The following is a 24,611-nucleotide window of genomic DNA, read 5'->3' as shown; positions in this document are numbered from 1 at the left end:
GCCAAGCCGCAAACCATGCAAACGTAAGGAATGCGAGATATCTCAGAAGCCCCCGCGTGGGAGAAAGAAAGCGCCCAGAATTCAATATCTGTCTCAAATGCGTGAGGGCAGAACATCTGCAGAATTCTGATAGAGAGCTGTGGCAGAACGTTTCCAGCGGTCCGATAAGGACCTGGAACGACAGAGAGTAAGGTTGAAGAAAACCACTCGTAAGGTAGTCAATGTGTCGAGAAAAACGACTGAGTGCCATCCTGTTAATAAGAAAATGCCATGGACCTGCTGTCTATGTAGAATAGAACAGTCTGGTCAAAACAGCTCAACCGGGCGTGTCGGAGAAATAACGCGGCACGCATCACGACATAACAAGTGTGATAGACCGAGCGATCGAGAGAGAATCCCGGATCCCCTTTCTCCCGTACTAAATAAAGCACCCGCCCGAGGGTGCAGCGCCCGCGGTGGAAGAGGTGGGAGGTGGCTTGGCTGAAGCCACCATCGCCGAGAGGGCCCGTAAGGCTAGGCTGCGATGGATGTTCGCTGAGCGGAGAAATCCCTAGCAGCAGCAAGCGTACGCCAGAGGTGAGCTGGCGAACAATGTCTCTGTCATGATCTTACGTGTAAACGACAATCAAGAGATGCTCTGAACCAACAGACATCGCCAGACATGATACCTCAACAGTTACGTTCCCGACAGAATCGAGTGAAGTAACAACGGCCCTGTCCTATCAAGGTTAGGGACGGAAACTGGCTAAGAGTGTCGAAGTCCTTGCTTGAAGAAACAAGCAGAGGAGTAAGGCGACTTGAGGAAAATAATCACCAACATGTCCCTCAGTCTGCGGTGAGAACCAGTTGTTTATGAAAACAGCCACAAGGCCTGGTTTCTCTGGTGATCGTAAGAGCTAGCACCGCTGGCGCCGGTTGCGACAGCGTGGAACAGTCCAATATCGGTAAGATAAGGAGTTCCGAAAAAATGACGCCCTAAGCAGCGGGGGGATGAGAATCTACGTTTCTAAAAGAACTCCAGTGAAGTAAATCACTTTCATGGAGAGACTCATCCACAGTCGGCCCGAGAGAAAGCGGGTCGTGGTGATCGTGGTTAGACAGGCAAAAGCATACATCCATCCACGATTACATCATCCTCGGTCGCGCAGTGACCATGGCCACATCATGGAAGGAGGATGAAAGCAGCATGCGAGGCGACTCGAGTGTGTCGAGTGAAAAAGCTTCTAAATAAGAAGACGACTCGACAAACCGGCATGGTAAAAACATCGACCGTAGCCCACTCCACACAAGGAGGAAACGGCGGAGACGCCCGCAAGCTTGACCCACATAGAGGGCAGTCTATAAGAGAGACTGTTAGAGCTCGACCGATGGCCTGGCGGCGTACAGTTTGGTGTAAACTCGCCGACCCGGCACGGTGGGTGCGCCCAGAAAGTAGGCATAGAAATGCCGACAGAAAATCCTGGGGGTTTAAACAAGCCTGAATGCACGTACACAGCCAACAATCTAATGAGATATACAGCCGTTTCTTTCCTCCGAGATGATGCTTACCCGACCGGGAAAGACTCAGGGAACAGCTATGAATGTCAACAGGAGGGGTATCTAGCATATAAATAGCCGATTCCCTCCAGGTGTTCGGTGCGGGTGCTGCCGGCGGTGTCCGGGGACGACCGATGATGGCAGCTCGGGCAGGGCTCATACGAGCCACCCGAATACGAGACAAATAGGTTAAAATAACCATAATGCACCGGGTGGTGAAGGCATAGCGATTACTAAGCACAGGTGAACTATTAATCGCCTTGACATTCAGATCCGATATTCATACTCATAAGCTCGGAGAGCTACGAGATAGTGAGACATACCGCTGAGCGGTGATGGTGCTAATATCGGAGTCGCCCTCTCTACAGCGGCGATCGCTGGAGGACGGGTGTCTGTACTAGCCCTGACTCTAACCTTACAAGAGTAGGAGTTAAAAGTAAAGACAGGGCACCCTTACTTTTTATTTTGGAAGCACCTGCATAGAAACGGGGGTCACTGTGTAGGTGAATAGCGTTTCAATAAATGCCCGGTGTGAGGGCAGGTGACTGCTTGAACCGCAGTGCTTAGCAAGGCGGCTGAAGCTGATATGAAGCGTGGGGGAATTACCCGCACTGCTCATGGGTGTGTGAAGCAACATGAGAGTTGCGACGCCTGACCCACAATTATCGGGAGTCTGGTGACGTAATGGAGGGCGAAGCCCGTATGTCGATAACACCTGTGTATTAGTGGGGATTTCCCTTGCAGGTGCGTGAGCCGGCGAATCATGATATTGCCGGTGACTCTCCGAGGTGCGAGTTGGCGAATATCTGCTTGACCTGCCCGATGTTCGACACAGCGGTTTTAGCTGACAGGGAGCATGAGGATAAAGATCCGTGATACTCGAGGGCGTTCTGTTGTAACATGAAGTTACGACGCCTGGCCATCGGCACAAGAATCAGAAAGAAAGGTCTGCCCGCAAAGCGGGATTAGCGACCTAGAATTTCTTCTTCTTCCTCTTCTGTGCGGCCCCCGCTGGGGGGCAGAAGAGGGCACAAGAGACAGGGAGGGGGACGTGATATCTCGCATGAGAAAAAGTCACCCAATCTTATCAAACAGTTCAGGCACATGAATGCAATTTCATGGTTCCACCTTAAAGGGCACGTGGACGCGATTCCACGGTTTCACCCAGATCAGTTAATCATGAGATTGATGGGTCGAGCTCACGTGTCTCTAGCGACTAGGGGCTGGTTGCCCGTTGCTAATGCTCCCTGACGGAGACTGACAAAGCATCGAGCCTAGTCTGTGCCAGGAAAAGAGTCCCACGCTCTCAACCCAGACTTGTCGGACCCGATAGCCGGTGGGTCAAGCAGCCCTGGAGGAGTGAGGTTTTCTAAACTAGTACAACATTCCCCAAATAGGTTCAGGTCCCGTCGAGGGAGCCTTGGCTATCACCCTTCAGGCACGTGGCCACCGCGCCACGGTTCCACTCTGAAACGCTCGGGCACGTGGACGCGGTTCCACCCTCTTGGGCACGTGGACGCGACTCCACGGTTCCACCCTTCTTTTTCCAGGGCACGTGGACGCAAACCACGGTTCCACCCTATATAGAGCCCAACGCAAAGGGTCTCGCTCTCTTGCCCTCATACTCACCGCCACTGATCACAGGGACAATACCATGTCTGGTTCTCTCCCAGCGGCAGGTTGGAGTCATCAAGAGATGAGTCGAAGAGCTCATCTACCTGGTAAGTTCTTAACCTGAAAGAACAAAGTAGGGGCGAAAACAGAGAGGGGGTGGAGGGGTGGGTGGGCAAGAAAGGTGACAAAACAAGATCCCTTCCAGAAATTATTAATAATAAAATTAATAAGTCAGGTAAATAACAGGATCACCTTCTTAAACATGAGTTATGAGAACAAAGTTAAGAATTTTTTTATAGTTTTTTTAAAAATTAATAACACGAGCGGGCAGGGCTCGACATGACGTTAATTAATTAAAAACAGAAAAGTCCAAGACGAAGAGCAGGATCAGCTAAGAAAAAAAAACAAGGATTTTTTTCGTGTTCTTTTGACAAGGTCGAAAAAAGAAACAAGTAATAGGCGGCAAAAATGACGCCCTAAGCTGATCTGGGAGGAAGTAGTAAGTACTCACTTCCTTTAAACTGGAAGCCGGAAAACTAATTAGCGAAAACAAAGACGCTAATAAAGATCAGGAGGGCTTCCCAAAATTTTAAGAGAAAAAAAAAATTCATTTCAATACAAAATAATTATTAAAATTAATTAATAATTAAACAATTAACCAAAATGTTAATTAACAATTGATCAATTAATCAATTAAGAATAAAAGATTGATTGAAACATAAGAGAACAATCAACCGACTCAAAACAAGAACAACAAGTTGAAAACTAGAACTGCAATTGTTTCAGAACGATGTGCATGCATTGACGCCTCTGATTTAATAAAGGGCAAGAAACAGACGGAGATAGAGAGAAAACTCTACATGATATACATTCTCAAAATATTAAAGGGCGCTATTTCTTTAAGGAATGGTCACTGATGCGTAAAACACAGTTGGATTATGTGAAATGATACAATTGGCAAACCCTGAAAATATGAGACCAAAATAGATTCAAACAAGGTAGTTAACGCAATTCAACTATTTTAAGACTTTGCAATAGAGGGCGCTTTTTCTAAAGTTATGGTCACTAATTATGGATAACATGTCTACCAAATTAGAATGAATTTGGATAAGGAATGGTGGCAGGGGAGGACTAACAAAAATTACATGTTAATCAAATTGGATTTTAGCACATTTTGCTCTCCATAGGAAGTAACATTCTCGAGTAAACAATTTTAGACCATATGGCACCCCACACGTTGTTGTTGATAATGTGTGCATTGTGAGCAGTATACCATAATGTTCAGATTGGCTTATCTTGAAATTTTCTGTTGTAACCTATGTCGTATTTGGTATCACTGGAAAGAGCATTTCAATGCGGTGACATTGATACCATTCTTATTTGTGCGCAGGCAATAGACCGGAAGTAAATGCCATATAAAGAAAGACATTATAAATGAAGGTTTTGCACAATAATATGAAGCTGACGTCAGATTTTTGTCAGTTTCTGTTACAAAAGGTTGACGAACGGTTGAAGTATAAATCAATACTCATATCAGCCAGGTTAGAAAGAATAAGCTTCAATAAAAAGGAAGTAAGAGCAAGTTGAAGTTGTGCCTGCATTAAAGTGCATTTGGGGGTATTTTGCTGATTTTCGGGAGCATTTTTCATATATTTCGTCAGTTGTAAGGTATATATTTTTTTAAATGGCATGAAAGGGCATATCTTGAAGAGCCTTAATTCAAAAAAGGGTACGGGTTTGGCCATGCATGACGCAATGAGGAACATTCAAAGGTAAGCGTTTTCGAAACTTTAGAGGGCGCTATTTCAATGATGGAAGATCAATGATGCGTGAAAACTGAGTAATATGTATGATATGGTACTGTAATTGATTCCTGAAAATATGAGTTCGAAATGAATAAAAACAAGACAGTTATAGCCATTTTACGATTTTTTGACTTTACATTTCAATAAATATTAAGTTTTTGAAGAAAGGCTATTTCGGATTTGAATTTAGGGCATGAAGATGGAATTTTGAAGGTCAGGTTATGCATCGCAAATGATGGAGCAACTCTTCGACTATCTATAGCAATTTGTTAGAAGTCTGTAGAATGCAGGATAACGGAGATATGAAAGAATGAAGAATGGTATGCAAATGGACTTGAAATGGACAAAATGGCGCCTGGATGGTCATGCATGAGTGATTTTGGAAAATGAAATAGGAGGTGCACAACTACGGTTATTGAAGACAATGCCTGCCAAATTTGGTTGAATTTGGATGAGGGACGTGGCCTGGGCAGAGTTAACAAACTCCATGTGTTAAGTGAATGGGGTTTTTGGCAGAAGACGAAGAAGATTGTGGAATAGGAATATGGAACAAGAATAATGCATTGTCGCCGTTGGGCGTCAATGGAACAAGAATAATGCATTGTCGCCGTTGGGCGTCAATGCAACAAGTTTGAGAACAAATAAAGGGCGACGCTCCTACCTGTCCAGCATAGCATAAGCTGTGGAGAGGGAAATAAAATCAATTCAATTCAAGACGAGGCAAAAGAGCAAGTCAAGAATTAAAAGAATTATAAGGAATTAAAAAGAAAAGTGAAGCGTCGCATTAATGCCCGCGGCACGCAGTAGAGCGCAGAGCTATGGGATAAGGAAGCGGGGCAACCCGTCTGTGTGAAAACGAAACTGACTGTTCGGACCTCACACAATTTAATTAAAGAAAAACTTGAATAAATAACACGAAAGCTCCACGCAGAGTAGATAAAAATGAAATCAATCAGAAGCCGAAGGGCAAAGGATTGAAATAGGTAGTAAAAATATAGATAAATATGTCAACAACGGACACTTTAAAAGGGGCAAAGTGGGAGTGTACTTAGCTACGTCTGATCACGGCGGCAGGCGAAAGTAAAAGAGGAAATGGACGCCTTTTTGCGTGATGATCTCGGGATAGTGCGTGCGTAGGGAGATGCTGCGCGCGCGCAGGAAAAATTGTGTACTTTTATTCGGCGTGCAAGTTAATCGTAATGAACTAGCAAATCAAATGAGTATATCCCAGTTATTGATAGTAAATCATAAAACCTCTTAAAAAAATAAATTTTGAGGCAACTTTTGAATGCAGAGCATGTAGATGCCTCCTTAATGGAAGAAGGGATGGTATTCCAAGGTATAGGGGCAGCATGACAAAGTTTTTAAATTCATTTTTAAGTTTCACGCGGCTTTTGTGACCTAATTTGCAACGCAGTTAAGAAATTACACAACATCATGTAAGTACATGTCAGACCCAAAACTGCTCAAAAATCAAAATCAAAATGTATTTTTACCATAAATTCATATGGAGTGATTATTATCATTACTTCCATTAATAACAATTGAATTTAATGCTATTCATGACCAATATAATGTCATCCACAAATTTGGGAAAAGAACAACATAAGAATTTGAATTGTTAGTATAATTGTTACAAAATGCTATAAAAATATCTACAACAAACAAGGACCTTTATTGCATCAATAACAGCAAAAAGTAAGATTCCATGAATAACTTAGCATAGTCAATTTGTATATAATAAAAAATACCCTGTATATAAACTCATTAAAATTTACCTATGCAACCAATAGATTACATATTCTCTATCATGCTGCAAATTTTTTTTCTATTCAAGAGTTTAGGGGAGCCCACACTACCATCCCTTTGTAATGACAAGAATTAAAAAAACCCAAATAGTATCAGGGCTAAGAGGTTGACACTGGACGAGATATCACACCTTCCCCTTGACTGTGGCACCCCTGATTAAGGAATTCTACATTAACTCACACAAGAAACAGTGAACAATAATACCTTGAATACTAAACATTCATGTGCATTTTGTGTATAAATCAGCAAATAATAACAAAAGAATATACATATTACCAATTGAAGTGAGGCTACTCTTCTCTTTGAAGCATCAAGTTTATCCTTTAAATTTTCCCCCTTCTCTTGTTGATCTGAAATTTGATTTTCTGAAAAAGACAGAAAATACAAGTATAATGAAATAGATTCTGTTGTAATGTGAAGTAGATTTTCACTAAGTTTGTTTATAGAAGAGAGAAAGAAGCAGTCAACAATTAATCTTGCAAATACTCTCAGTGTAGGTTTCATCTACGACTGCAATGTGTTCTTAAGTGTTAAATTATCTACATAGGTGAACATCATTTAGCAAATGAACTGGTCACCAGTCTTTTTTAAAGTCATTTATATAAAAAACAAGTGGAATGCCTCTGGCCGTCTCACCTGCATCACGCGGTTCAACATAGCAGCAGTGCTGACTTTGAATACTACTCTAACACGGAAAAGATGTTCAGTGATACATGGTTACTCTTATGTCCACTTTTTATGAACTAGACCAATAAACTTACAGAGATATGATGGTTATTCAACAAAAAACCCCAACATGGCCAAACTTCATTGACCTTACATGACCTTTGACCTTGATCGTGTGACCTGAAACACACAGGATGTTCAGTGATACTTGATTACTCTTATGTACAAGTTTCATGAATCAGATCGATAAACTTTCAAAGTTATGATGGTAATTCAACAGATACACCCAATTCGGCCAATGTTCATTGACCTTTGACCTTGGTCATGTGACCTGAAACGCGCACAGGATGTTCAGTGATATTTGATTACTCTAATGTCCAAGTTTAATGAACTAGACCAATAAACTTTCAAAGTTATGATGGTAATTCAACAGATACCCCGATTCGGCCAAAGTTCATTGACCCTAAATGACCTTTGACCTTAATCATGAGACCTGAAACTTGCACAAAATGTTCAGTGATGCTTGATTACTATTATGTCCAAGTTTCACGAATCAGATCCATAAACTTTCAAAGTTATGATGGGAATTCAACAGATATCCCAAATTTGGCCAAAGTTCATTGACCCTAAATGACCTTTGACCTTGGTCATGTGACGTGAAACTCATGCAGGATGTTCAGTGATACTTGATTAACCTTATGTCCAAGTTTCATGAACTAGGTCCATATATTTTCTAAGTTATGATGACATTTCAAAAACTTAACCTCAGGTTAAGATTTCGATGTTGATTCCTCCAACATGGTCTAAGTTCATTGACCCTAAATGACCTTTGACCTTGGTCATGTGACATGAAACTCTAATAGGATGTTCAGTAATACTTGATTAACCTTATAGCCAAGTTTTATTAACTAGGTCCATATACTTTCTAAGTTATGACATCATTTCAAAAACTTAACCTCAGGTTAAGATTTGATGTTGACGCCGCCGTCGGAAAAACCGGCGCCTATAGTCTCACTCTGCTTCGCAGGTGAGACAAAAACACTATTTAACAATCTTCAAGGAATAACAGAAATTGATATTATATCCCCAGTAAAGGCTGAGATTGAAGGGAAAGATCAAGAATCAAGTTGGAAGGATCCATCGATGTGACAAGGACCATCAAATCATCGTGGGGCAGTATGCGGGTGTCTGGAAAACGAAGACCGAAGACACATATCACACTCGCGTGAAAAGTGTGTACAAAACACATGCGCGGGTTAGAATGGACTTTGGACCTTGCCCCCTACACATGTTCTCCCATTGACATAACGCATGTCCCCGGTCTTCGATCTTCGTTTTCCAGACCTGCTGTTGGGTGTCTGGAAAACGAAGACAGAAGACCGGGGATCGCATCCATCTAGCTAAAATAAACCATTATTATATTCAGATCTTCAGGAATATTCTGATATTGGATATGTAATCAGTTATGATTGGTTGATAAGTTAATGATAAATTGTATGGATATCGTAATGTGAATGATAATTGATTGAGCAATATATCGCGCTCAGCTCAGCTGGCATTAAAATTTTATACTATTGACATAACGCATTTTCCCGGTCTTCGATCTTCGTTTTCCAGACCTGTTGTTGGGTGTCTGGAAAACGAAGACAGAAGACCGGGGATCGCATCCGTCTAGCTAAAATAAACCATTATTATATTCAGATCAAATTCAGGAATATTCTGATATTGGATATGTAATCAGTTATGATTGGTTGATAAGTTAATGAAAAATTGTATGGATATCGTAATGTGAATGATAATTGATTGAGCAATATATCGCGCTCAGCTCAGCTGGCATTAAAATTTTATACTATTGACATAACGCATGTCCCCGGTCTTCGATCTTAAAATTTTATACTATTGACATAACGCATGTCCCCGGTCTTCGATCTTCGTTATCCAGACCTGTTGTTGGGTGTCTGGAAAACGAAGACAGGAGACCGGGGATCGCATCCGTCTAGCTAAAATAAACCATTATTATATTCAGATCAAATTCAGGAATATTCTGATATTGGATATGTAATCAGTTATGATTGGTTGATAAGTTAATGATTAATTGTAAGGATATCGTTATCAGCTAGGGCATAATTAATACATAACAATTATAACGTACATAATTTATTTCACCCACGGAATTCAGCCATTGCAATTCTCAAAACTGTCATAAAAATGAAAACTTGCATACAATTACACCTCATACTGCGCAATCACGTACAAGCAGACTCAACTTAACTGGCGTTTGCAACTATTTTACTACCATTGACATTCGCATGTCCCCGGTCTTCGTTTTCCAAACCTGTTGTTGGGTGTCTGGAAAACGAAGACAGAAGACCGGGGATCGCATCCGTCTAGCTATAATAAACCATCATTATATTCAGATCAAATTCAGGAATATTCTGATATTGGATATGTAATCAGTTATGATTGGTTGATAAGTTAATGATTAATTGTATGGATATCGTTATCAGCTAGGGCATAATTAATACATAACAATTATAATGTACATAATTTATTTCACCCACGGAATTCAGCCATTGCAATTTTTAAAACTGTCATAAAATTGAAAGCTTGCATACAATACACCTCATACTGCGCAATCACGTACAAGCAGACTCAACTTAACTGGCGTTTGCAACTATTTTACTACTATTGACATTACGCATGTCCCCGGTCTTCGTTTTCCAGACCTGTTGTTGGGTGTCTGGAAAAAAAAGACAGAAGACCGGGGATGGCGTATTTGTTTAGCTAAGATAGGCCTATAATATTCAGCACCAGTTCAAGAATATTTTGATCTTGGATACGTCATCTGCTTTGATTGGCTGCGGATAATTTATGGTTATTTGTGTGAATATCGTTATCAGCTAGGACATAATTAATAAGGATACATAACAATTATTATAACGTACATATTTTACCCATGGAATTCAGCCATCGCAGTTCTCAAAACTGTCATAAAACTGAAAACTTGCATACAATACTGCGCAATCACGTACCAAGCATACTCAACTTAATGGGGAATGAAACCTTTGGAATAAACAGGCTTGTGTAGAAACAGAAAAATCAAAGAATAAGAATAAAGAAAGTTTGAGAAAAATCGGATAAATAGTGAGAAAGTTATGAGCATTTGAATATTGCATGTCACTAATGCTATGGAGATCCTCACATTGGCAATGCGACAAGGATGTGTGATGTCACTGATGAAAAACTTTCCCTTTGGTGGACTATAAAATACCCTCAAAATGTCTATTTTTGCTTTTTCTTATGATGATACAAACTCTTTATCCATGATGTATTCTTAAAAAATATGTATTACATGCCCTCATGTAGAAAGAACACATGATTTATGGATAGATGTGATAAAAGAGGCAATTCAAGTGAAATATATACTAAAGTAATGGTGAGAGTGGTTCATAAGTGACATCACACATCTCCATAGCCAAGGGCGCCGGAAGCGGGGGCGGGGGGGGGGGGGGGGGCAAAACGAGATTTTGCCCCCCCCAATGTGCCCCCCTAAAAGTAGGGGTGGGCGAATAAGACCTTTTTTGGGAAATTCAATTTCAAACGGGTGGATTCTATGGCCATTTTTGCTGCTGAGCCCAAATCCGACAACCATTTTGACGTACGATGTAGTTTGATATTGGTTCCAAGCGATTTTTCAAAATGGCCGCCAAATTCCTTCCAAATCAGTGTTTTAACATGTTAATCCTTAAATATCTATACAAATAAGGCCTGCAATGTATCCAACTATATGTTTTCATGGTCATTGAGCAATAAAATATAAGAATCAGATAAGTTGAGCCATTTAAAATGATGATTTTTGGTAAAAAACAGCATTTTGGGGTCGTTTTTGGTAAAAATTGCTCCCAAATGACAATTGTGTGTACATAAAAGTTTATTATATGTTCATCTGTAGGTTGTTATATGTGTAAATACATGTTTTCATGGCCACAGAGTCCAACAATACATAAAAAATACATGCTTTGGTCTTTTGTACTGTCATTTTCAGTCAAAAATCACATTTTCTGTATTTTTGGGGTAAAAATGACTGAATACATAGTGCATATATTAATGTAACCACAACTTGTAATTTGTCTATAACCTTTTTTTTAAATTTTGAATTGGTAGACAGTAACAAATATCAATTGTATCGTCTGAATGAAAAGAATCTGTATTTTAGTGGATTTTGGTCAAATATTACCTCCCCCCCCTTCCTAAAAAATAAATAATTTCAAAGCAGGATATCAGATGCATACAAGTCATGCAACTATTGCTGTGTGTGTATATATATTTATGGGCATTCCGTAAAATAACCCCCTATATGTGGGACCTTCATGATTTTTTTTCTCTGATTTTTGTTCTTTTGAAGGTCTGTAATGTTCTCAAAGGACCATGAATTGGTCAGTTTATGAAATGAAGTAAGACTTGAGAAAAATGGGGGTTGGATGTACAAAAAGGATATGGAATAAATAAATGTATAAATATATATGAATATTTTCAGTCTTTCTGAGAATATATCCACATTATGTATAAGAAAACGAAAAAATAATATCAAATACCAGATTTATGTACATATCTTATGCTCTCAAAGATAAGGGAAAACAATTTACATTCTCATAAGCACTGTCAAATTGCTTTTATTAGAAATTAGCCAGGGCTTTCATAAAATTTCCGTTTTGCCATGTAGTCATGTAGGCTTACTCTTAACTTAATGTGCATTATTTACACTACATTTGGTAGCAGAGTGCTGGTGTCATCAGCGATATTATCTTTTGATATACATATAGGTGTGTTTCTTGGTAAGGATTCAGGCCCTTCACAGATTTCTTCAACTTTTAACAAAACTTAATCTGCTGCTTTCACATTCCTTATCTGTAGAATAACTGGAGCTAATATGGACCAAATATTAGCAATTTCAAACAGGAGCAGATTTTTTGGGGTGAAAATTTATAATTTTGTCAGTGGACCATACGTATTCATTTGCCTTCTTTTTGTACAGTGCTAACAGTACAGTTGCAAAAAGAGACTGATTCGACTGTATTGTCCTCTACAAAACAGTGAGCCAAGCATTTATAGATCCCATATCTCCTTGCTTTTTTAATTCACCACTTATATTCTTCCTGGAAAGAGTTCCATCAATAACTATGTTAGTCTAGCTTTTAAAAAAATTACAAATCGTACCCCAAGTGATAATACACAGACAGTCATTGTTGCTATTATCATGATTGTCTAATTTTCAGAAGTAATCAGTCTGACTCTTAGCAAGTCTATGTCTTACATATTATAATTACCTTTATACATTATCTTCTTAAACTCAACTTACACGAACATATCTGGAGGACAAAGGGAAATTGTCATTCTTATTCATGTTTTGTCTACAGTATCCTTATCACCCATTTTTTTTATGCCCAGCAGTTCCATTACCATTATCATGGGGAATATGACAAGATAACCCATTATTATGTAGATATGTATAAAACAGCATGTGAAACATTCATTCTGAATAATTATAGAGACTGTGAATTTGTTGATACGAACTTAATTGTTGAAATATTTTGATTGAATATCATGCCATAGCTCCCACGCAAGTACTGAATCTATTGGCTATGAACCCTTTAAACGTTGGTACCCAGGGTTTCATGAAAAAAACTTGTCAGAAGTTCAGCAAATGCCGTTTTATCTGACAGTTACCATGGTAACAGTGAATTTCAGTCAATTGTTCTTATGGAAAGATGTCAGACTTGACAACTTGTGGGATGCAAATGTTCATGAAATGCTCCCCAGTATGATCTAGGCTCAAAGTATGTATTCTGTCTATTTTTCAATTTTTTTCAATTTTTTTTATTAACACCATGATGATGCTTCTAATCTTTTACGTACAATAATATTTGAACTCAGCACTCTTGAAAATATTTAAAAAAGACAAACTGGACACCCCTTTTATACCGTTCAATTTTAAAATAGTGCCAAAATGCTATTTTTTGTGAAAATAGCGGGAAATTGTTTTCCCAAATGTTTGACAGCATCTTGTATTTATTCTTATTCTGTTATAAATGATGTGGAGATACTCTGCGAAAGGCTGAAAATATCCACGTATACAGTGTATATAGATATATAGTTGCATGACATGCATGCGTGTGAAATCCTTCATTGTATTCATTTTGGGGGAGGGGGTCATATTTAACAAAAATCCATTAAAATTCACATTTTTTTTAATTCAGACAATATAATTGATGTATTTGTAACTAACAAAGAGCAAGAAAAACAAGGTTATAGCCAGATGCTCTGTAGTTGCATATTTGCAGTCTGTATTCAGTAATTTTTACAAAAATTACAGAAAATGTGATTTTTCTATTAAAAATGACAGTACAAAATCCCAAAATATGTCTGTTTTATCTATTATTGCACTCAGTGGCCATGAAAACAAATATTTAGACATATTATATAAATAGTGTACAATCTATTGTACAATATACTGGATTATATGTACGACAAAAATAAAATTATCCCGAGTGCAGGTTTATTTCTCCGAGGCCGAAGGCCGAGGTGAAATAGGCTTGCACGAGGGATAATTTTATATTTGGAGTTCATATAGTCCAGTAATGTTGTATGATAGAACGTTCACTATTTATTATAGTAAATAGATCCCTCAGTCTAAGCCCCCATCATGGATTTTGCCATCCAAAAATCGAAAGTTATATTGTACATATGTACAATATAACTTTTTGAAGGGAGGTCACGTGGTACAAATTCAGCCAATCACAGCTCGTATTTTACTACCACTATTTACTATAAAACACTATAGATAGATTATTGAGGTTTACATGTACATGTATGTACATAAATTGTGATTTGGAGGCAATTTTTACCAAAAATGACCTAAAAATGCTGTTTTTCACCAAAAATCATCATTTCAAATGACTAAAATTATCTGATTCATATATTTTATGCTCTTTGACCTTGAAAACATATATTTAGACATACTGCAAGCCTCATTTGTATAGATATTTAAGGATTTATCTGTTAAAACACCGTTTTGGAACAAATTTGGCGGCCATTTTGAAAAATCGCTTAGAACCAATATCAAACTACATCTTAGGTAAAAATGGTTGTCGGATTTGGGTTCAGCAGCAAAAATGGCCATAGAATCCACCCGTTTCAAAAAAATTTTGTTATTTGCCCATCCCTACTAAAAGTAGATAAATGATATTATTTAAGGACAAAAGTAAACGATGAAGGCACTTTTCTGCCTAAGAATTGTCATTTATTTCGTCAAAAATGAAAAAAATTCGCCCCTGACGGGGCAATTACACATCTTAGTAAGCCTTGCGTCTTTTGACGAACATGTCCCTCTGTAAAACATACCTTTGATAAGCCCCTTTTCCATCTTATTACAGTGTGATAACGTTTAACCTTTTAAACCCCCATTCCACATCAGAGAACAAGACCGCTGGAAGACTTTTGAAAGACCATGAATTTTGGTTGATCTTTCAGAGGTCTCTCAATGAACCTACAATGGTCTTTGAGGTCTTACTCGAGTCCTGACCAATCTTTCAGTGGTCTTCGTGGTCTTCATGGGCTCCAAAACTTTTTGAAACGATTCAAAACAGTCTTACAACGGTCTCACAGGAAAATTGTCTTTCAGTGGTCTTTCAGCAGTCTTTCAGCGGTCTTTCGATGAACTTTCAAAGGTCTTCATAGTCTTTCATTGATCTTTCGGCAGTCTCTCAAGATTTTTGCGGAGATCACTGTAAGACTCATGAGAGATTATTGAAAGATCATTGAAAGACCATTGAAAGACCAGGCAAAGTCCATGCAAAGAATTCTGAAAGATCACTTATTGCATAAAAGATCTCTGAAAGACCATTGAAAGATCTTGAGAGGACTAGTCTAAGACCAGTACGACAAGAAATATCCATCAGTCGTTCAGAGTTCTTTGAGGGGTCTTTCTGAGTCATTTCACAGAGATGACAAATTTCGTTGATCTTGAAAACCGCTGTAAGACCTCACCAATTTTAAGTCTTTCAGTGGTCTTTCAATGGTCTCCGTTCTGTGGAATGGGGGCCTATTATAATGAATACATTTCAGACTAAAAAAATTGCATGCTGGCTGTGTCGGCTAACAAACGCGCGGTCGCCCAGAAACGCTCAGATATCACCAACGCGCGTGAACGCTATTTACTCGAGCAATATATGGAATCTGAAAATAGCTGTAAAACCGAAGAAAAGTCTAAAGAGTTATAAAGGATTGAGTAGTTGCTTATTGGATAAATGAGAAGATGCTAGCTTGAGTCGGCGAATGGAGTGCAGAACAGGAGTACTCATCTATCAACTAATCAAGCCTCTTCTTCAACCTTTTCTGGTTTACTGTCTTTATCAGGACTACGCTCGTTTGAACAAAACATTACTCGACTATCAACTGTCTACTTCCTCCTATCAATTTCACTTCTTCCTCTATCCACTTTTTTCGAAAACTCCACATGGTGTAACGTCAACCACATCCGGTGTTGGAATGTAATTGTTTTCTTCTAAATAATGTTACATAATGTACATTATGAACTGCCGTAGTTTGTTAGTTCATGATTATTTACAAATGAATATTTCCTGGAATTTGATATTCATCATTTCCTAGTTATGGTCACATTTTCCCCAGAAAATATGTAAAGAAAAAAGAAGATTTTGAAGGGGTCATCCAAAAGTGCTTCCCATACAAAACATGCCAAAGGAAACACATAAATCGAGTAATGTTTTAAATTTTCAGAAAAGTTTTAAATTGTTGGACAATAATTAAGCAGGTCATATTTCCTTTTCCTCCAGTTACAAAATATGAAACGTTTTGCCTATGCATGGATAATCAGGGACTCTCTCCAATGCTGAGGTCAGAAATTATTTAAATAGAATGGGGATTTTAGCGCTTATCGTCGTCTGCCACGTCAGAACAGTTTGACATTTTGAATTTAAAAAGACATTCATTAGAATGTATTTTGGTTCTGTTGTTACGCTTCTTCTGCTTAATACACTCCTTGAAACTTATGATAATTGTGCTCTCTCGCGTCGTCCGTGTATGTAAATGTACATAAATAAATATTTCTGAAAGGATATTGCATGAAAAATGTAATTTCTGGTATTTTGAGTCAATATCAGCGTATTACGTAATTTAATTGATCAGACACGAAAACCACATTCCGAATTATGCGATCGTTTTGCGCGTAGGTTCTCATAAACTCTGAGTATAGTCTTTCGTAGTGAATTCTATGTTTAATTATCAAGAAATTTATTTTTGAATTCTCTTAGAAACGTAACTTTTAAACTCAATTTTTACACAAAGTCCTTACCGTGGGGGGGGGGGTCCCACGCCCTCTCCCGCTCGATCGCTTCGGTATCTCACGCTGTCAAAAATATTGTGCCTTCGGGATTTTGCCCCCCCAAAACTGAAAGTGTTCCGGCGCGCCTGTCCATAGCATATGCTCATAACTTTGTCATTATTTGTCCGATTTTTCTCAAACTTTCGTTGATCTGTTTCTTTGATTTTTCTGATTTCACACAAGCTATCTTGTTCTAACGGTTTCATTCTCCTTTAAAGAGAAATCACTGATTTCATGGGAAAGTCTGTTAAAACAAGGCATTTGTCTCTTATCCAGGATCTAGATCTGGTACAGTTAAATAAACTGAAATTTGTGAAATCTTGAAATCTACGCTGAAAAATGTTCACACCGAAGATCCCAAACACAGATAGGTGCACGTACGTGGGACAGCGCTGCTTTGAATGTCGGGCCTGACGCTCTTCCCGAATCCTGTGCTTATTTGCTGATTTCTCAGCAATTACACAATTTCTTCCAGAATCCTTTGGCACATACGTTTTATTTACACAAACATACACTTTGGTGGTCATTTCATTGGATTCTGTACGAACTCATTTTGATATCGTTACCAAAACCAGCATTGACCTTTAACTGGCGTTTGCAACTATTTTACTACCATTGACATTACGCACGTCCCCGGTCTTCGGTCTTCGTTTTCCAAACCTGTTGTTGGGTGTCTGGAAAACGAAGACAGAAGACCGGGGATTTCATTCGTCAAGCTAATTACCACTTTTAGCGTGCTACGGACACGGTTTTGTTTTCTTCATGCTGGCTGATATACAGACCTTAAAACAACTGATATACATGGATACAATATTCCATGAAATTGTCATATCGTATTAAAGAAAACAAACTTTCAAACTGAAAAATATGCATGCAATATTCTTACACAGAATCAGGGGCGTAGCAGCGTTCGGTGGCCAGGGGAGAGGGGACGAGAGCCACAAAATTCCCGGTCATCATCAGTGGCGTAAGAAAAACGGGAAAAAGAAAAAAGGGAGGGAGAAAGGGAAATGGGGAATGAAAGGGGAAAAGGAAAATAGGAAAAGGAAAAGTGAAATAAAAACAAAGAATTTTTTGAATGGAATAGAAAGTAAAGCTGGAAAATGTACGAAAATAGAACATTTGAGAAAGAACACATTATTCCGAATTATGTAATGCAATAGCACGGCGGGAAATAAATTTAAAGATAACAAAATTTAATGAATAGCGCGGGAAACGAAGGTAGAGAATGTAATTAATCAGAAGCAAAATTGGAAAAAAAAAGACGAGGGAAAAGGGACAAGAAAAAAATAACATGACCGGGCTGCCGATGATTGAAAAGACCGGGAAGAAAGATGGTCTGCATACAACATTGTGTTATAAGCTTGCTAAATTTTATGCAAACAAGCTACCGGTGAGGTGTTTCATCAAAGTTTATCACCACTGACTAAATGGTCAGTGCTGACTATTTCAGTGAAATCCTTGGTTTTGATTGGCTAAAAAGCACTGGCCTCTGACTGTTGCTATGGTAACTGTCGGAGAAAAACAACTTGTCAGTGCTGACAACGTTCATGAAACGGCGGGACCCCGGTTCTTTGTCCCAGACCCCACGCTGCCACGCAGTATGGGCTTTTCAGCATTTATAACCTTCAAATTGTTCTATATACCCCCCTCCCGTTCATGCACCATGTTCAATCAATGGCATACAGGGGGGGGGTGTTCCACACCCAAGAGGGAAAAAAGAAATTATAGGAGACAAAGTATAATGAAATGAATGGACAATGAAATGTGTTATTTGCTGAATATAATGGAAAATATATCAAATAAATTAGAATTTAAATTCAATAGGCATTTTTTTTTCCAGCTCGCTTTGCACGCTAGCGACTTTTTACAATATTTGGTTCATTACGCAGCTGGGTTGAACAGATGTGTTGTGTAAAAGCTATAGTCTATGTAGAACGCGATTTGATTAAAATAGCGGGAATCTGCGAGGTTAAAATGGCTTTGATATCAAGAAGTTCAGGGGGCTCCGCCCCGGACCCCAACCGCACAGCACTGCGTATGGAATTAAGGGCTGGGCCATGGGCCAAAAAAGTTGCACAAACAAGAACACAAAAAAAGGAGGAAAGAAAAGCAAAGGAAACTCGGGACTTATATAAAACAGCTTTCTTTAGCAAATGTGCTATACTCCGCCCCTATTTTGTTTTTCTTTATATAGCTGCAAAGAATCCTGTTCACAGTGCGCGTACAGACGACAAAAAAGGAATCCAAAGAAAGAAGAGTGAAATATCATTCTCTGGAAATCATGTCAAAATCTATGACAAAATTGGATTTTTGTTTTAAAAAGGTCATCATTTTAAGACAAGATCGCTTTGCTCGCTCGCAATTTTTTTAAAGATAAATTCTGTCCGATGCACAATATCTGGCCTTCTCAAAATAGTGTCGGCTCATTACGCCTGGTTATACCATGAATTGACCGAGAAATATTTGGCTCTTGCCCGCCCCTCGCCGCCGACCCCTGTTACGCCGCTGCATATCATGATGTGAAGAGTGGTCTCCCCCTGGATAGGAACATCGGCAATGCTTGGTCGATATCTTGAAGTTCACTAATTTTTGTCCCCTATGATTGCGGCTAGTTGCGTGAAACAAAAATAGGCGATTAGGCCTTAACAGACGTCATACCCACACACCAGCCGAGTCTATCTTACCGCGTTCTTTATTTTCAACCTCGGTATCGCGGTTGTGTTCCAGTGGCGTAGCTAGGATTATTTTTTCCTGGGGGGCACTGGGGGGCACTGGGGGGTCCTTGCTTTTTCAGGGGGAACCATTTTTCTGGTGTGTACTTGTCACAATTAGGGCGGGTCCGAATTTCGCCAATAGGGGACGGGGCCCGAAATTATCTTCGCCTATGTTTTTCCCGATCAGTCACTTCTTATTTTTTTCTTATAAAGCAACATAAACATGAAATAATCTCATAAGCATAATAAAATGTGCGAGCGCGAAGCGGGAGCGATTTTATTTTACTTTCATGTAATATTCTGGGCAATGTTATGTGTGATCATGATCAAGATTCGTATGTAACTCGATGGTTACTGCGAACTCCAAGCGCGAGCAGAAATTGTTATTAACTGTTCTAGCATTATCGAAAAGGGACCTGTTAAGGACTGCTTATAGGTACCCACGAAGACGGTATATATTTCAAGAAAGCATTTTTTTTCATTCTAACCTAGAAGAATGTAATTACTTTTAGTATCAATAAAAGGGATAGGTATGTAACGAAACAATGAATGCGAGCGCGAAGCGCAAGAGGAAAAAAGAAGAGATTTCAGACCTAAAAGCGGGACACTATTCATATTTTGTAAATCATAAATAAGATATAATAATTGGGTATCATTACTAATGCGATCGTGATGCGCGAGCAGACAATTATTGATATTATGATGTGAAATAGGATAATTCAAGTAGATTTTAAATAAAGAACATGCAGGCTATCGCGCATGTTTTAGATTTGGACCTAGAATCGGGGCTTTCTGAATACATTCTTTGATGGAACATTATAGACAATAGGAACTTGGCAAATTAAACAATGTGACCACGCAGCGTGAGCTTTAAAAAAATGCTGATATGTAGACAATAAAACGGACATTTTACAGAGCACTTACATTTGTGAATGAAAAAATATTGAAAGCTCGATGTCCGAGCTAATTATGTTTTGTATAATAAATTCAAAACTTGCTCCATATCAGCCTACATGTATTGAGCAAGATATGAATCTCATCGAACAGGCAATTCTGGCGCGAAGCGCAAGCAAAGATTTTTTTATAGTAACATGAAAGAATTTTTTTTTTGGCAAGTGTTCCCCTCACATTATTTCATTCACTCGTCTTCCTCCTCTTATTTTCCACTCATCTTTTCTTTTTATCTTTTCTTCTTTCTCCCTTTTTTTTTGCTCTGTCAATTTTTTTCAGGGGGGCACACCAAATCTCAGGGGGGGGGGGCTCCCAGGCCCCCCTGAGACAGCCACTAGCTGTTGCGTTCTTAATTTCTTTCTTTTCCTTCTTGTTTTTTCTGTTTTCTATTCAGATTTCATGTTAGCATTTTCGCATCCCGTTTATTTTTGGCTCTTATCCATCCCTTTTCCATTTCCATTTCCGTTTCACTTTGCCATCTCTTTATTTCTAACCCCTTTCTCACTTGTTTATTAGTAGGCCCTATTTCAGGATGATTAGATTTGTTCACTCCAATTATTGGTTCTTTTCCTTTCTCCTTTTGTTTCTTTATTCTCTTTCCCACTCTCATTGTTTGTCTCGCCCACAAGAGGTGAAGGCGAGACTAATACCCCTTTCATAGTGAGAGCCGAAGTGGAGTTAGTCTGGAGTCCAGGAGGAGTTACTCCACTTTGGAGGGCAATATGAAAATTCTTAGATTAGTTCGATCCGGATTCAAAGCGAAGTACTCAACCCACTTCGAGAAGAAGGTAACAAACGGAGTTACTCCGCACCGGAAATGCGGTATGCGCTTATCGCTGTGATCTCGCCACTCGTATGGCGCGAACTCGCTTGGAAACCATGGCAACGACTGCGGATAGACCGCTGCTGTGCTTGCTAATATGAAAGCGGGTTTAAAGTGGGTTTAAAGTCGGTCCGCAGTACAAGCGTATAAACTCAATCCGGAGTTATTCCAGAGTGACTCCACTTCGCCTTCAGTATGAAAACGGTATATTATAGTGAAGGCGAAGTGGAGTTATTCCGGAGTAACTCCGAGTTGAGTTGATCCGCTTATACTGCGGACCGACGTTAAACCCCATTTCACACTGGCAAGCACTGCAGCGGTGTATCCGCAGTCGTTGCCATGGTTTCCAAGCGAGTTCGCGCCATACTTGTGGCCGATCACAGCGATAAGCGCATACCGCATTTCCGGTGCGGAGTAATATGTAACCCTCTTCTCGAAGTGGGTTGAGTACTCCGTTTTGAATCTGGATCGAACTAATCTCAGAATTTTCATATTGCCCTCCAAAGTGGAGTTACTCCTCCTGGACTCCGGACTAACTCCACTTCGGCTCTCACTATATGTCGTCCGCCCGTCGATTCCCAGAGAGGGTTAGCCGATTCTGCGGTGCAAGATAGACCAAAAGCCAATTCTGCATCGGCTTTTGGTTCTGAACAAAAAGCCGATGCACGTGTAAACGGTAATTTTCTTCCAAACGCGTACTGAATGTTGCTGTCTCGAAATGTACGCGTGGGAACGTCTCGGCCGGTTTAACCGCAAAGTAGTAAGCAAGCGACGCACTAGTGTTTCATGTTCGCCGACCGTATGGAAAACATTCTACAAGGGCGCGCTTGCCACCTGTCTTAGGTCGATGACATTGCTTTCTATTACAATTAGGTTTATTTTATACGGAGTTTTTAATGGGATGGTCCGGGCTGAAAGTATGTATAGCTTAATGACTAAGAGTAGAATTCACTGAGTAAAATACCGAAAATTTCATCAAAATCTGATAACAAAGTTATTGAATTTTAAAATTTAGCAATATTTTGTGAAGACGACTGTTTTCACAATATATTGCTAAACTTTAAATTTCAATGACTCAATGTTACTTATCCGATTTTGATAAAATTTTCGGCACATTGCTCAGTGAATTCTACTCTATGTATTAAAATATAAATATTTTCAGCACGGACCATCCCTTTTACATGTTTTAAGTGCCATCGACTTGGCGAGAAACTTAATCATGCCATGTCCACAATCACATAGGCTATATGACCTTTGAGAAGTCGACTTGGCGAGATATCGTATCTCGTCATGCCGACATAACTTTTTATAAGTTGACTTGAAGAAAACGAAGTACAATTGCATGAAAACGTGTCCGTAGCACGCTATAAGTGGTAATTACCTAGAAAAAATCCCCGGTCTTCGTTTTCCAGACCAGTTGAAGACCTGGGACCATTGGCGGCGGAAGCCAAAAAATTTAGGGGGTGTCCACCTGAAATTTTGGGATGGACACAGGTAAAAAATTTGAAAAGCGCCCCTAAAAAGGTCATCAACCTAAATTTTAGGGGGGGGGGCAACACACGTTTCAGGGGGGTCCACGTGAATTTAGGGGGGGGGACGCCGAAAAAAAATATATATATTTTTTTCCGAGGTGACACAATATTGAAAATATTGGACGACTAGAAGGGGAATCCCCGAAGTTTGTATGGTTGTCACATGAAAATAACTATACTTTGCAAATTCACTCATCAAAGATAAACAAAAAAACTAACAGACTCAAAAGATCTATGTTCTATCACCAATACTGATGTATTTAATTATTCATAAGTCTTGTCTTGCTATCCTTTTCTTCTCAATACACCAGATTACAAACAAACATCAATCCAAAGTTTGTTTTACTATTCTTCTATGACTTTATAATATACCAGAGTACAAACCTAAAAAAAATATATAACAATAAACTGATTTATGAAATGAACCTTTTTTAAACTTGAAAAACGAACCGCATTATAACTCTCACAAACTAAGATGGATTTATAGTCTCTCAAAATGACACCGCTCAAAATCGTTCCAAATGTTTCATAGTTGTGTCACTCTCTCAATTGATCAAATGTCATACGTCACCGCTTGAAGATTTGACGTTGAGAATCCTTTATGTAGTTAAGACGAAGCTGTGTCGTGATGATCGTACATGACTCCTGAGTGCTGAGTTTACTGGTAGTTGGATCAGAGTTGGATGGGGTGTGTCTCCTGCCCCAGACTACCTGCCATCTAAAAATAGATTTCATAAACAATTTCTACTATGCGGTTCTTGATTAACTAATAATCTATCTAAAATGGTTCACACAAATAATGCAGTTCATCTTTAATACTCTCATATTTGTATCCATTCTTACAAAGTTCTTCTATCTTAAGACTTCCAAGATTCTGACTTAAAGTGACACATTGTTCAAAGTTCAAAGATAAGACTTTACTCAATATAATTACTTAATTAATACATTTCAATTAAAGCTTTATCGTGACCTGTTTTATTGTCACACTTAGAAACATACACATTTATTTAATTACTTCCAAATCTCAAGATAATTATGAGAATTAACTCACCGTTGGTGCTCTTTATAAATGCTTGAGAAAATTCATCGTAATGAAGAATTTGCCTGTCATTACAATTGCAGGTCTTTCCTTTTGCCTTGAAATCACTTGAAAATAAACTCTTGAAATTAATAACTCATGTAGAGAAACTCATGTCGAAAAAAAGTCAAAGAGGCCCTTGGAAAAGGTACCTGTCTCCTCTATAGGCTAGGTGTGTCTGTCTCAAAAATCCTTACTACTTGCCCAGTGCAAGGAGCATGATTAAATCTAATTTGTATTTAACCACCTGGATATTTCCTTCAAACAATGCCCATCCTGGGCTGAATAAAACTAAGAATTTACTTTGAAAAGCCTTTCCTCGGCTGAAAGAAATGAGGTATGTATTCAAACTAGCTCCAATATTGTAGACAAACCACTTTCACACTATAAGGATTAACCTTGGTCACACCTAGTGCACACATGTCATAATGTGAAGACCCTTTCACACTCGAAATTTAATCTCTTCTTTATCTCCTATTACTCATCTTCACACACACCCCTATACAACACCACACGATGGCACTTCTACTTTCCTCCTGTATCCATAGAAACAAAATAAGTGAATACAATCTCACTTCCACTGTGACAATGGTAGGGGGTCCTAAAGCTACGCACCACTCATCGCACGTGCATGCAGTTTTCAATGGCAAATGCGCACTCTGTGTGTGGAACTGTGACTG

General features: G+C 39.1%; 1 protein-coding gene across 1 annotated transcript in view; it reads right to left on the bottom strand.

The window, feature by feature from the left end:
- LOC121429228 (centriolin-like) overlaps positions 1 to 24,611 on the bottom strand; it is a 121,612-nt gene that overhangs the window by 34,583 nt on the left and 62,418 nt on the right. The window contains exon 11 of the mRNA XM_041626190.1: positions 7,041 to 7,129. Within this exon, the coding sequence (XP_041482124.1) occupies positions 7,041 to 7,129 (89 nt within the window). The remainder of the gene's footprint in view (positions 1 to 7,040; positions 7,130 to 24,611) is intronic.

Source organism: Lytechinus variegatus, chromosome 15 (genome assembly GCF_018143015.1).
Source record: "Lytechinus variegatus isolate NC3 chromosome 15, Lvar_3.0, whole genome shotgun sequence".
Lineage (NCBI taxonomy): Eukaryota > Metazoa > Echinodermata > Echinoidea > Temnopleuroida > Toxopneustidae > Lytechinus > Lytechinus variegatus.
The sequence above is the reverse complement of the archived record's forward strand: the minus strand, read 5'-3'. Positions and strand labels throughout refer to the sequence as shown.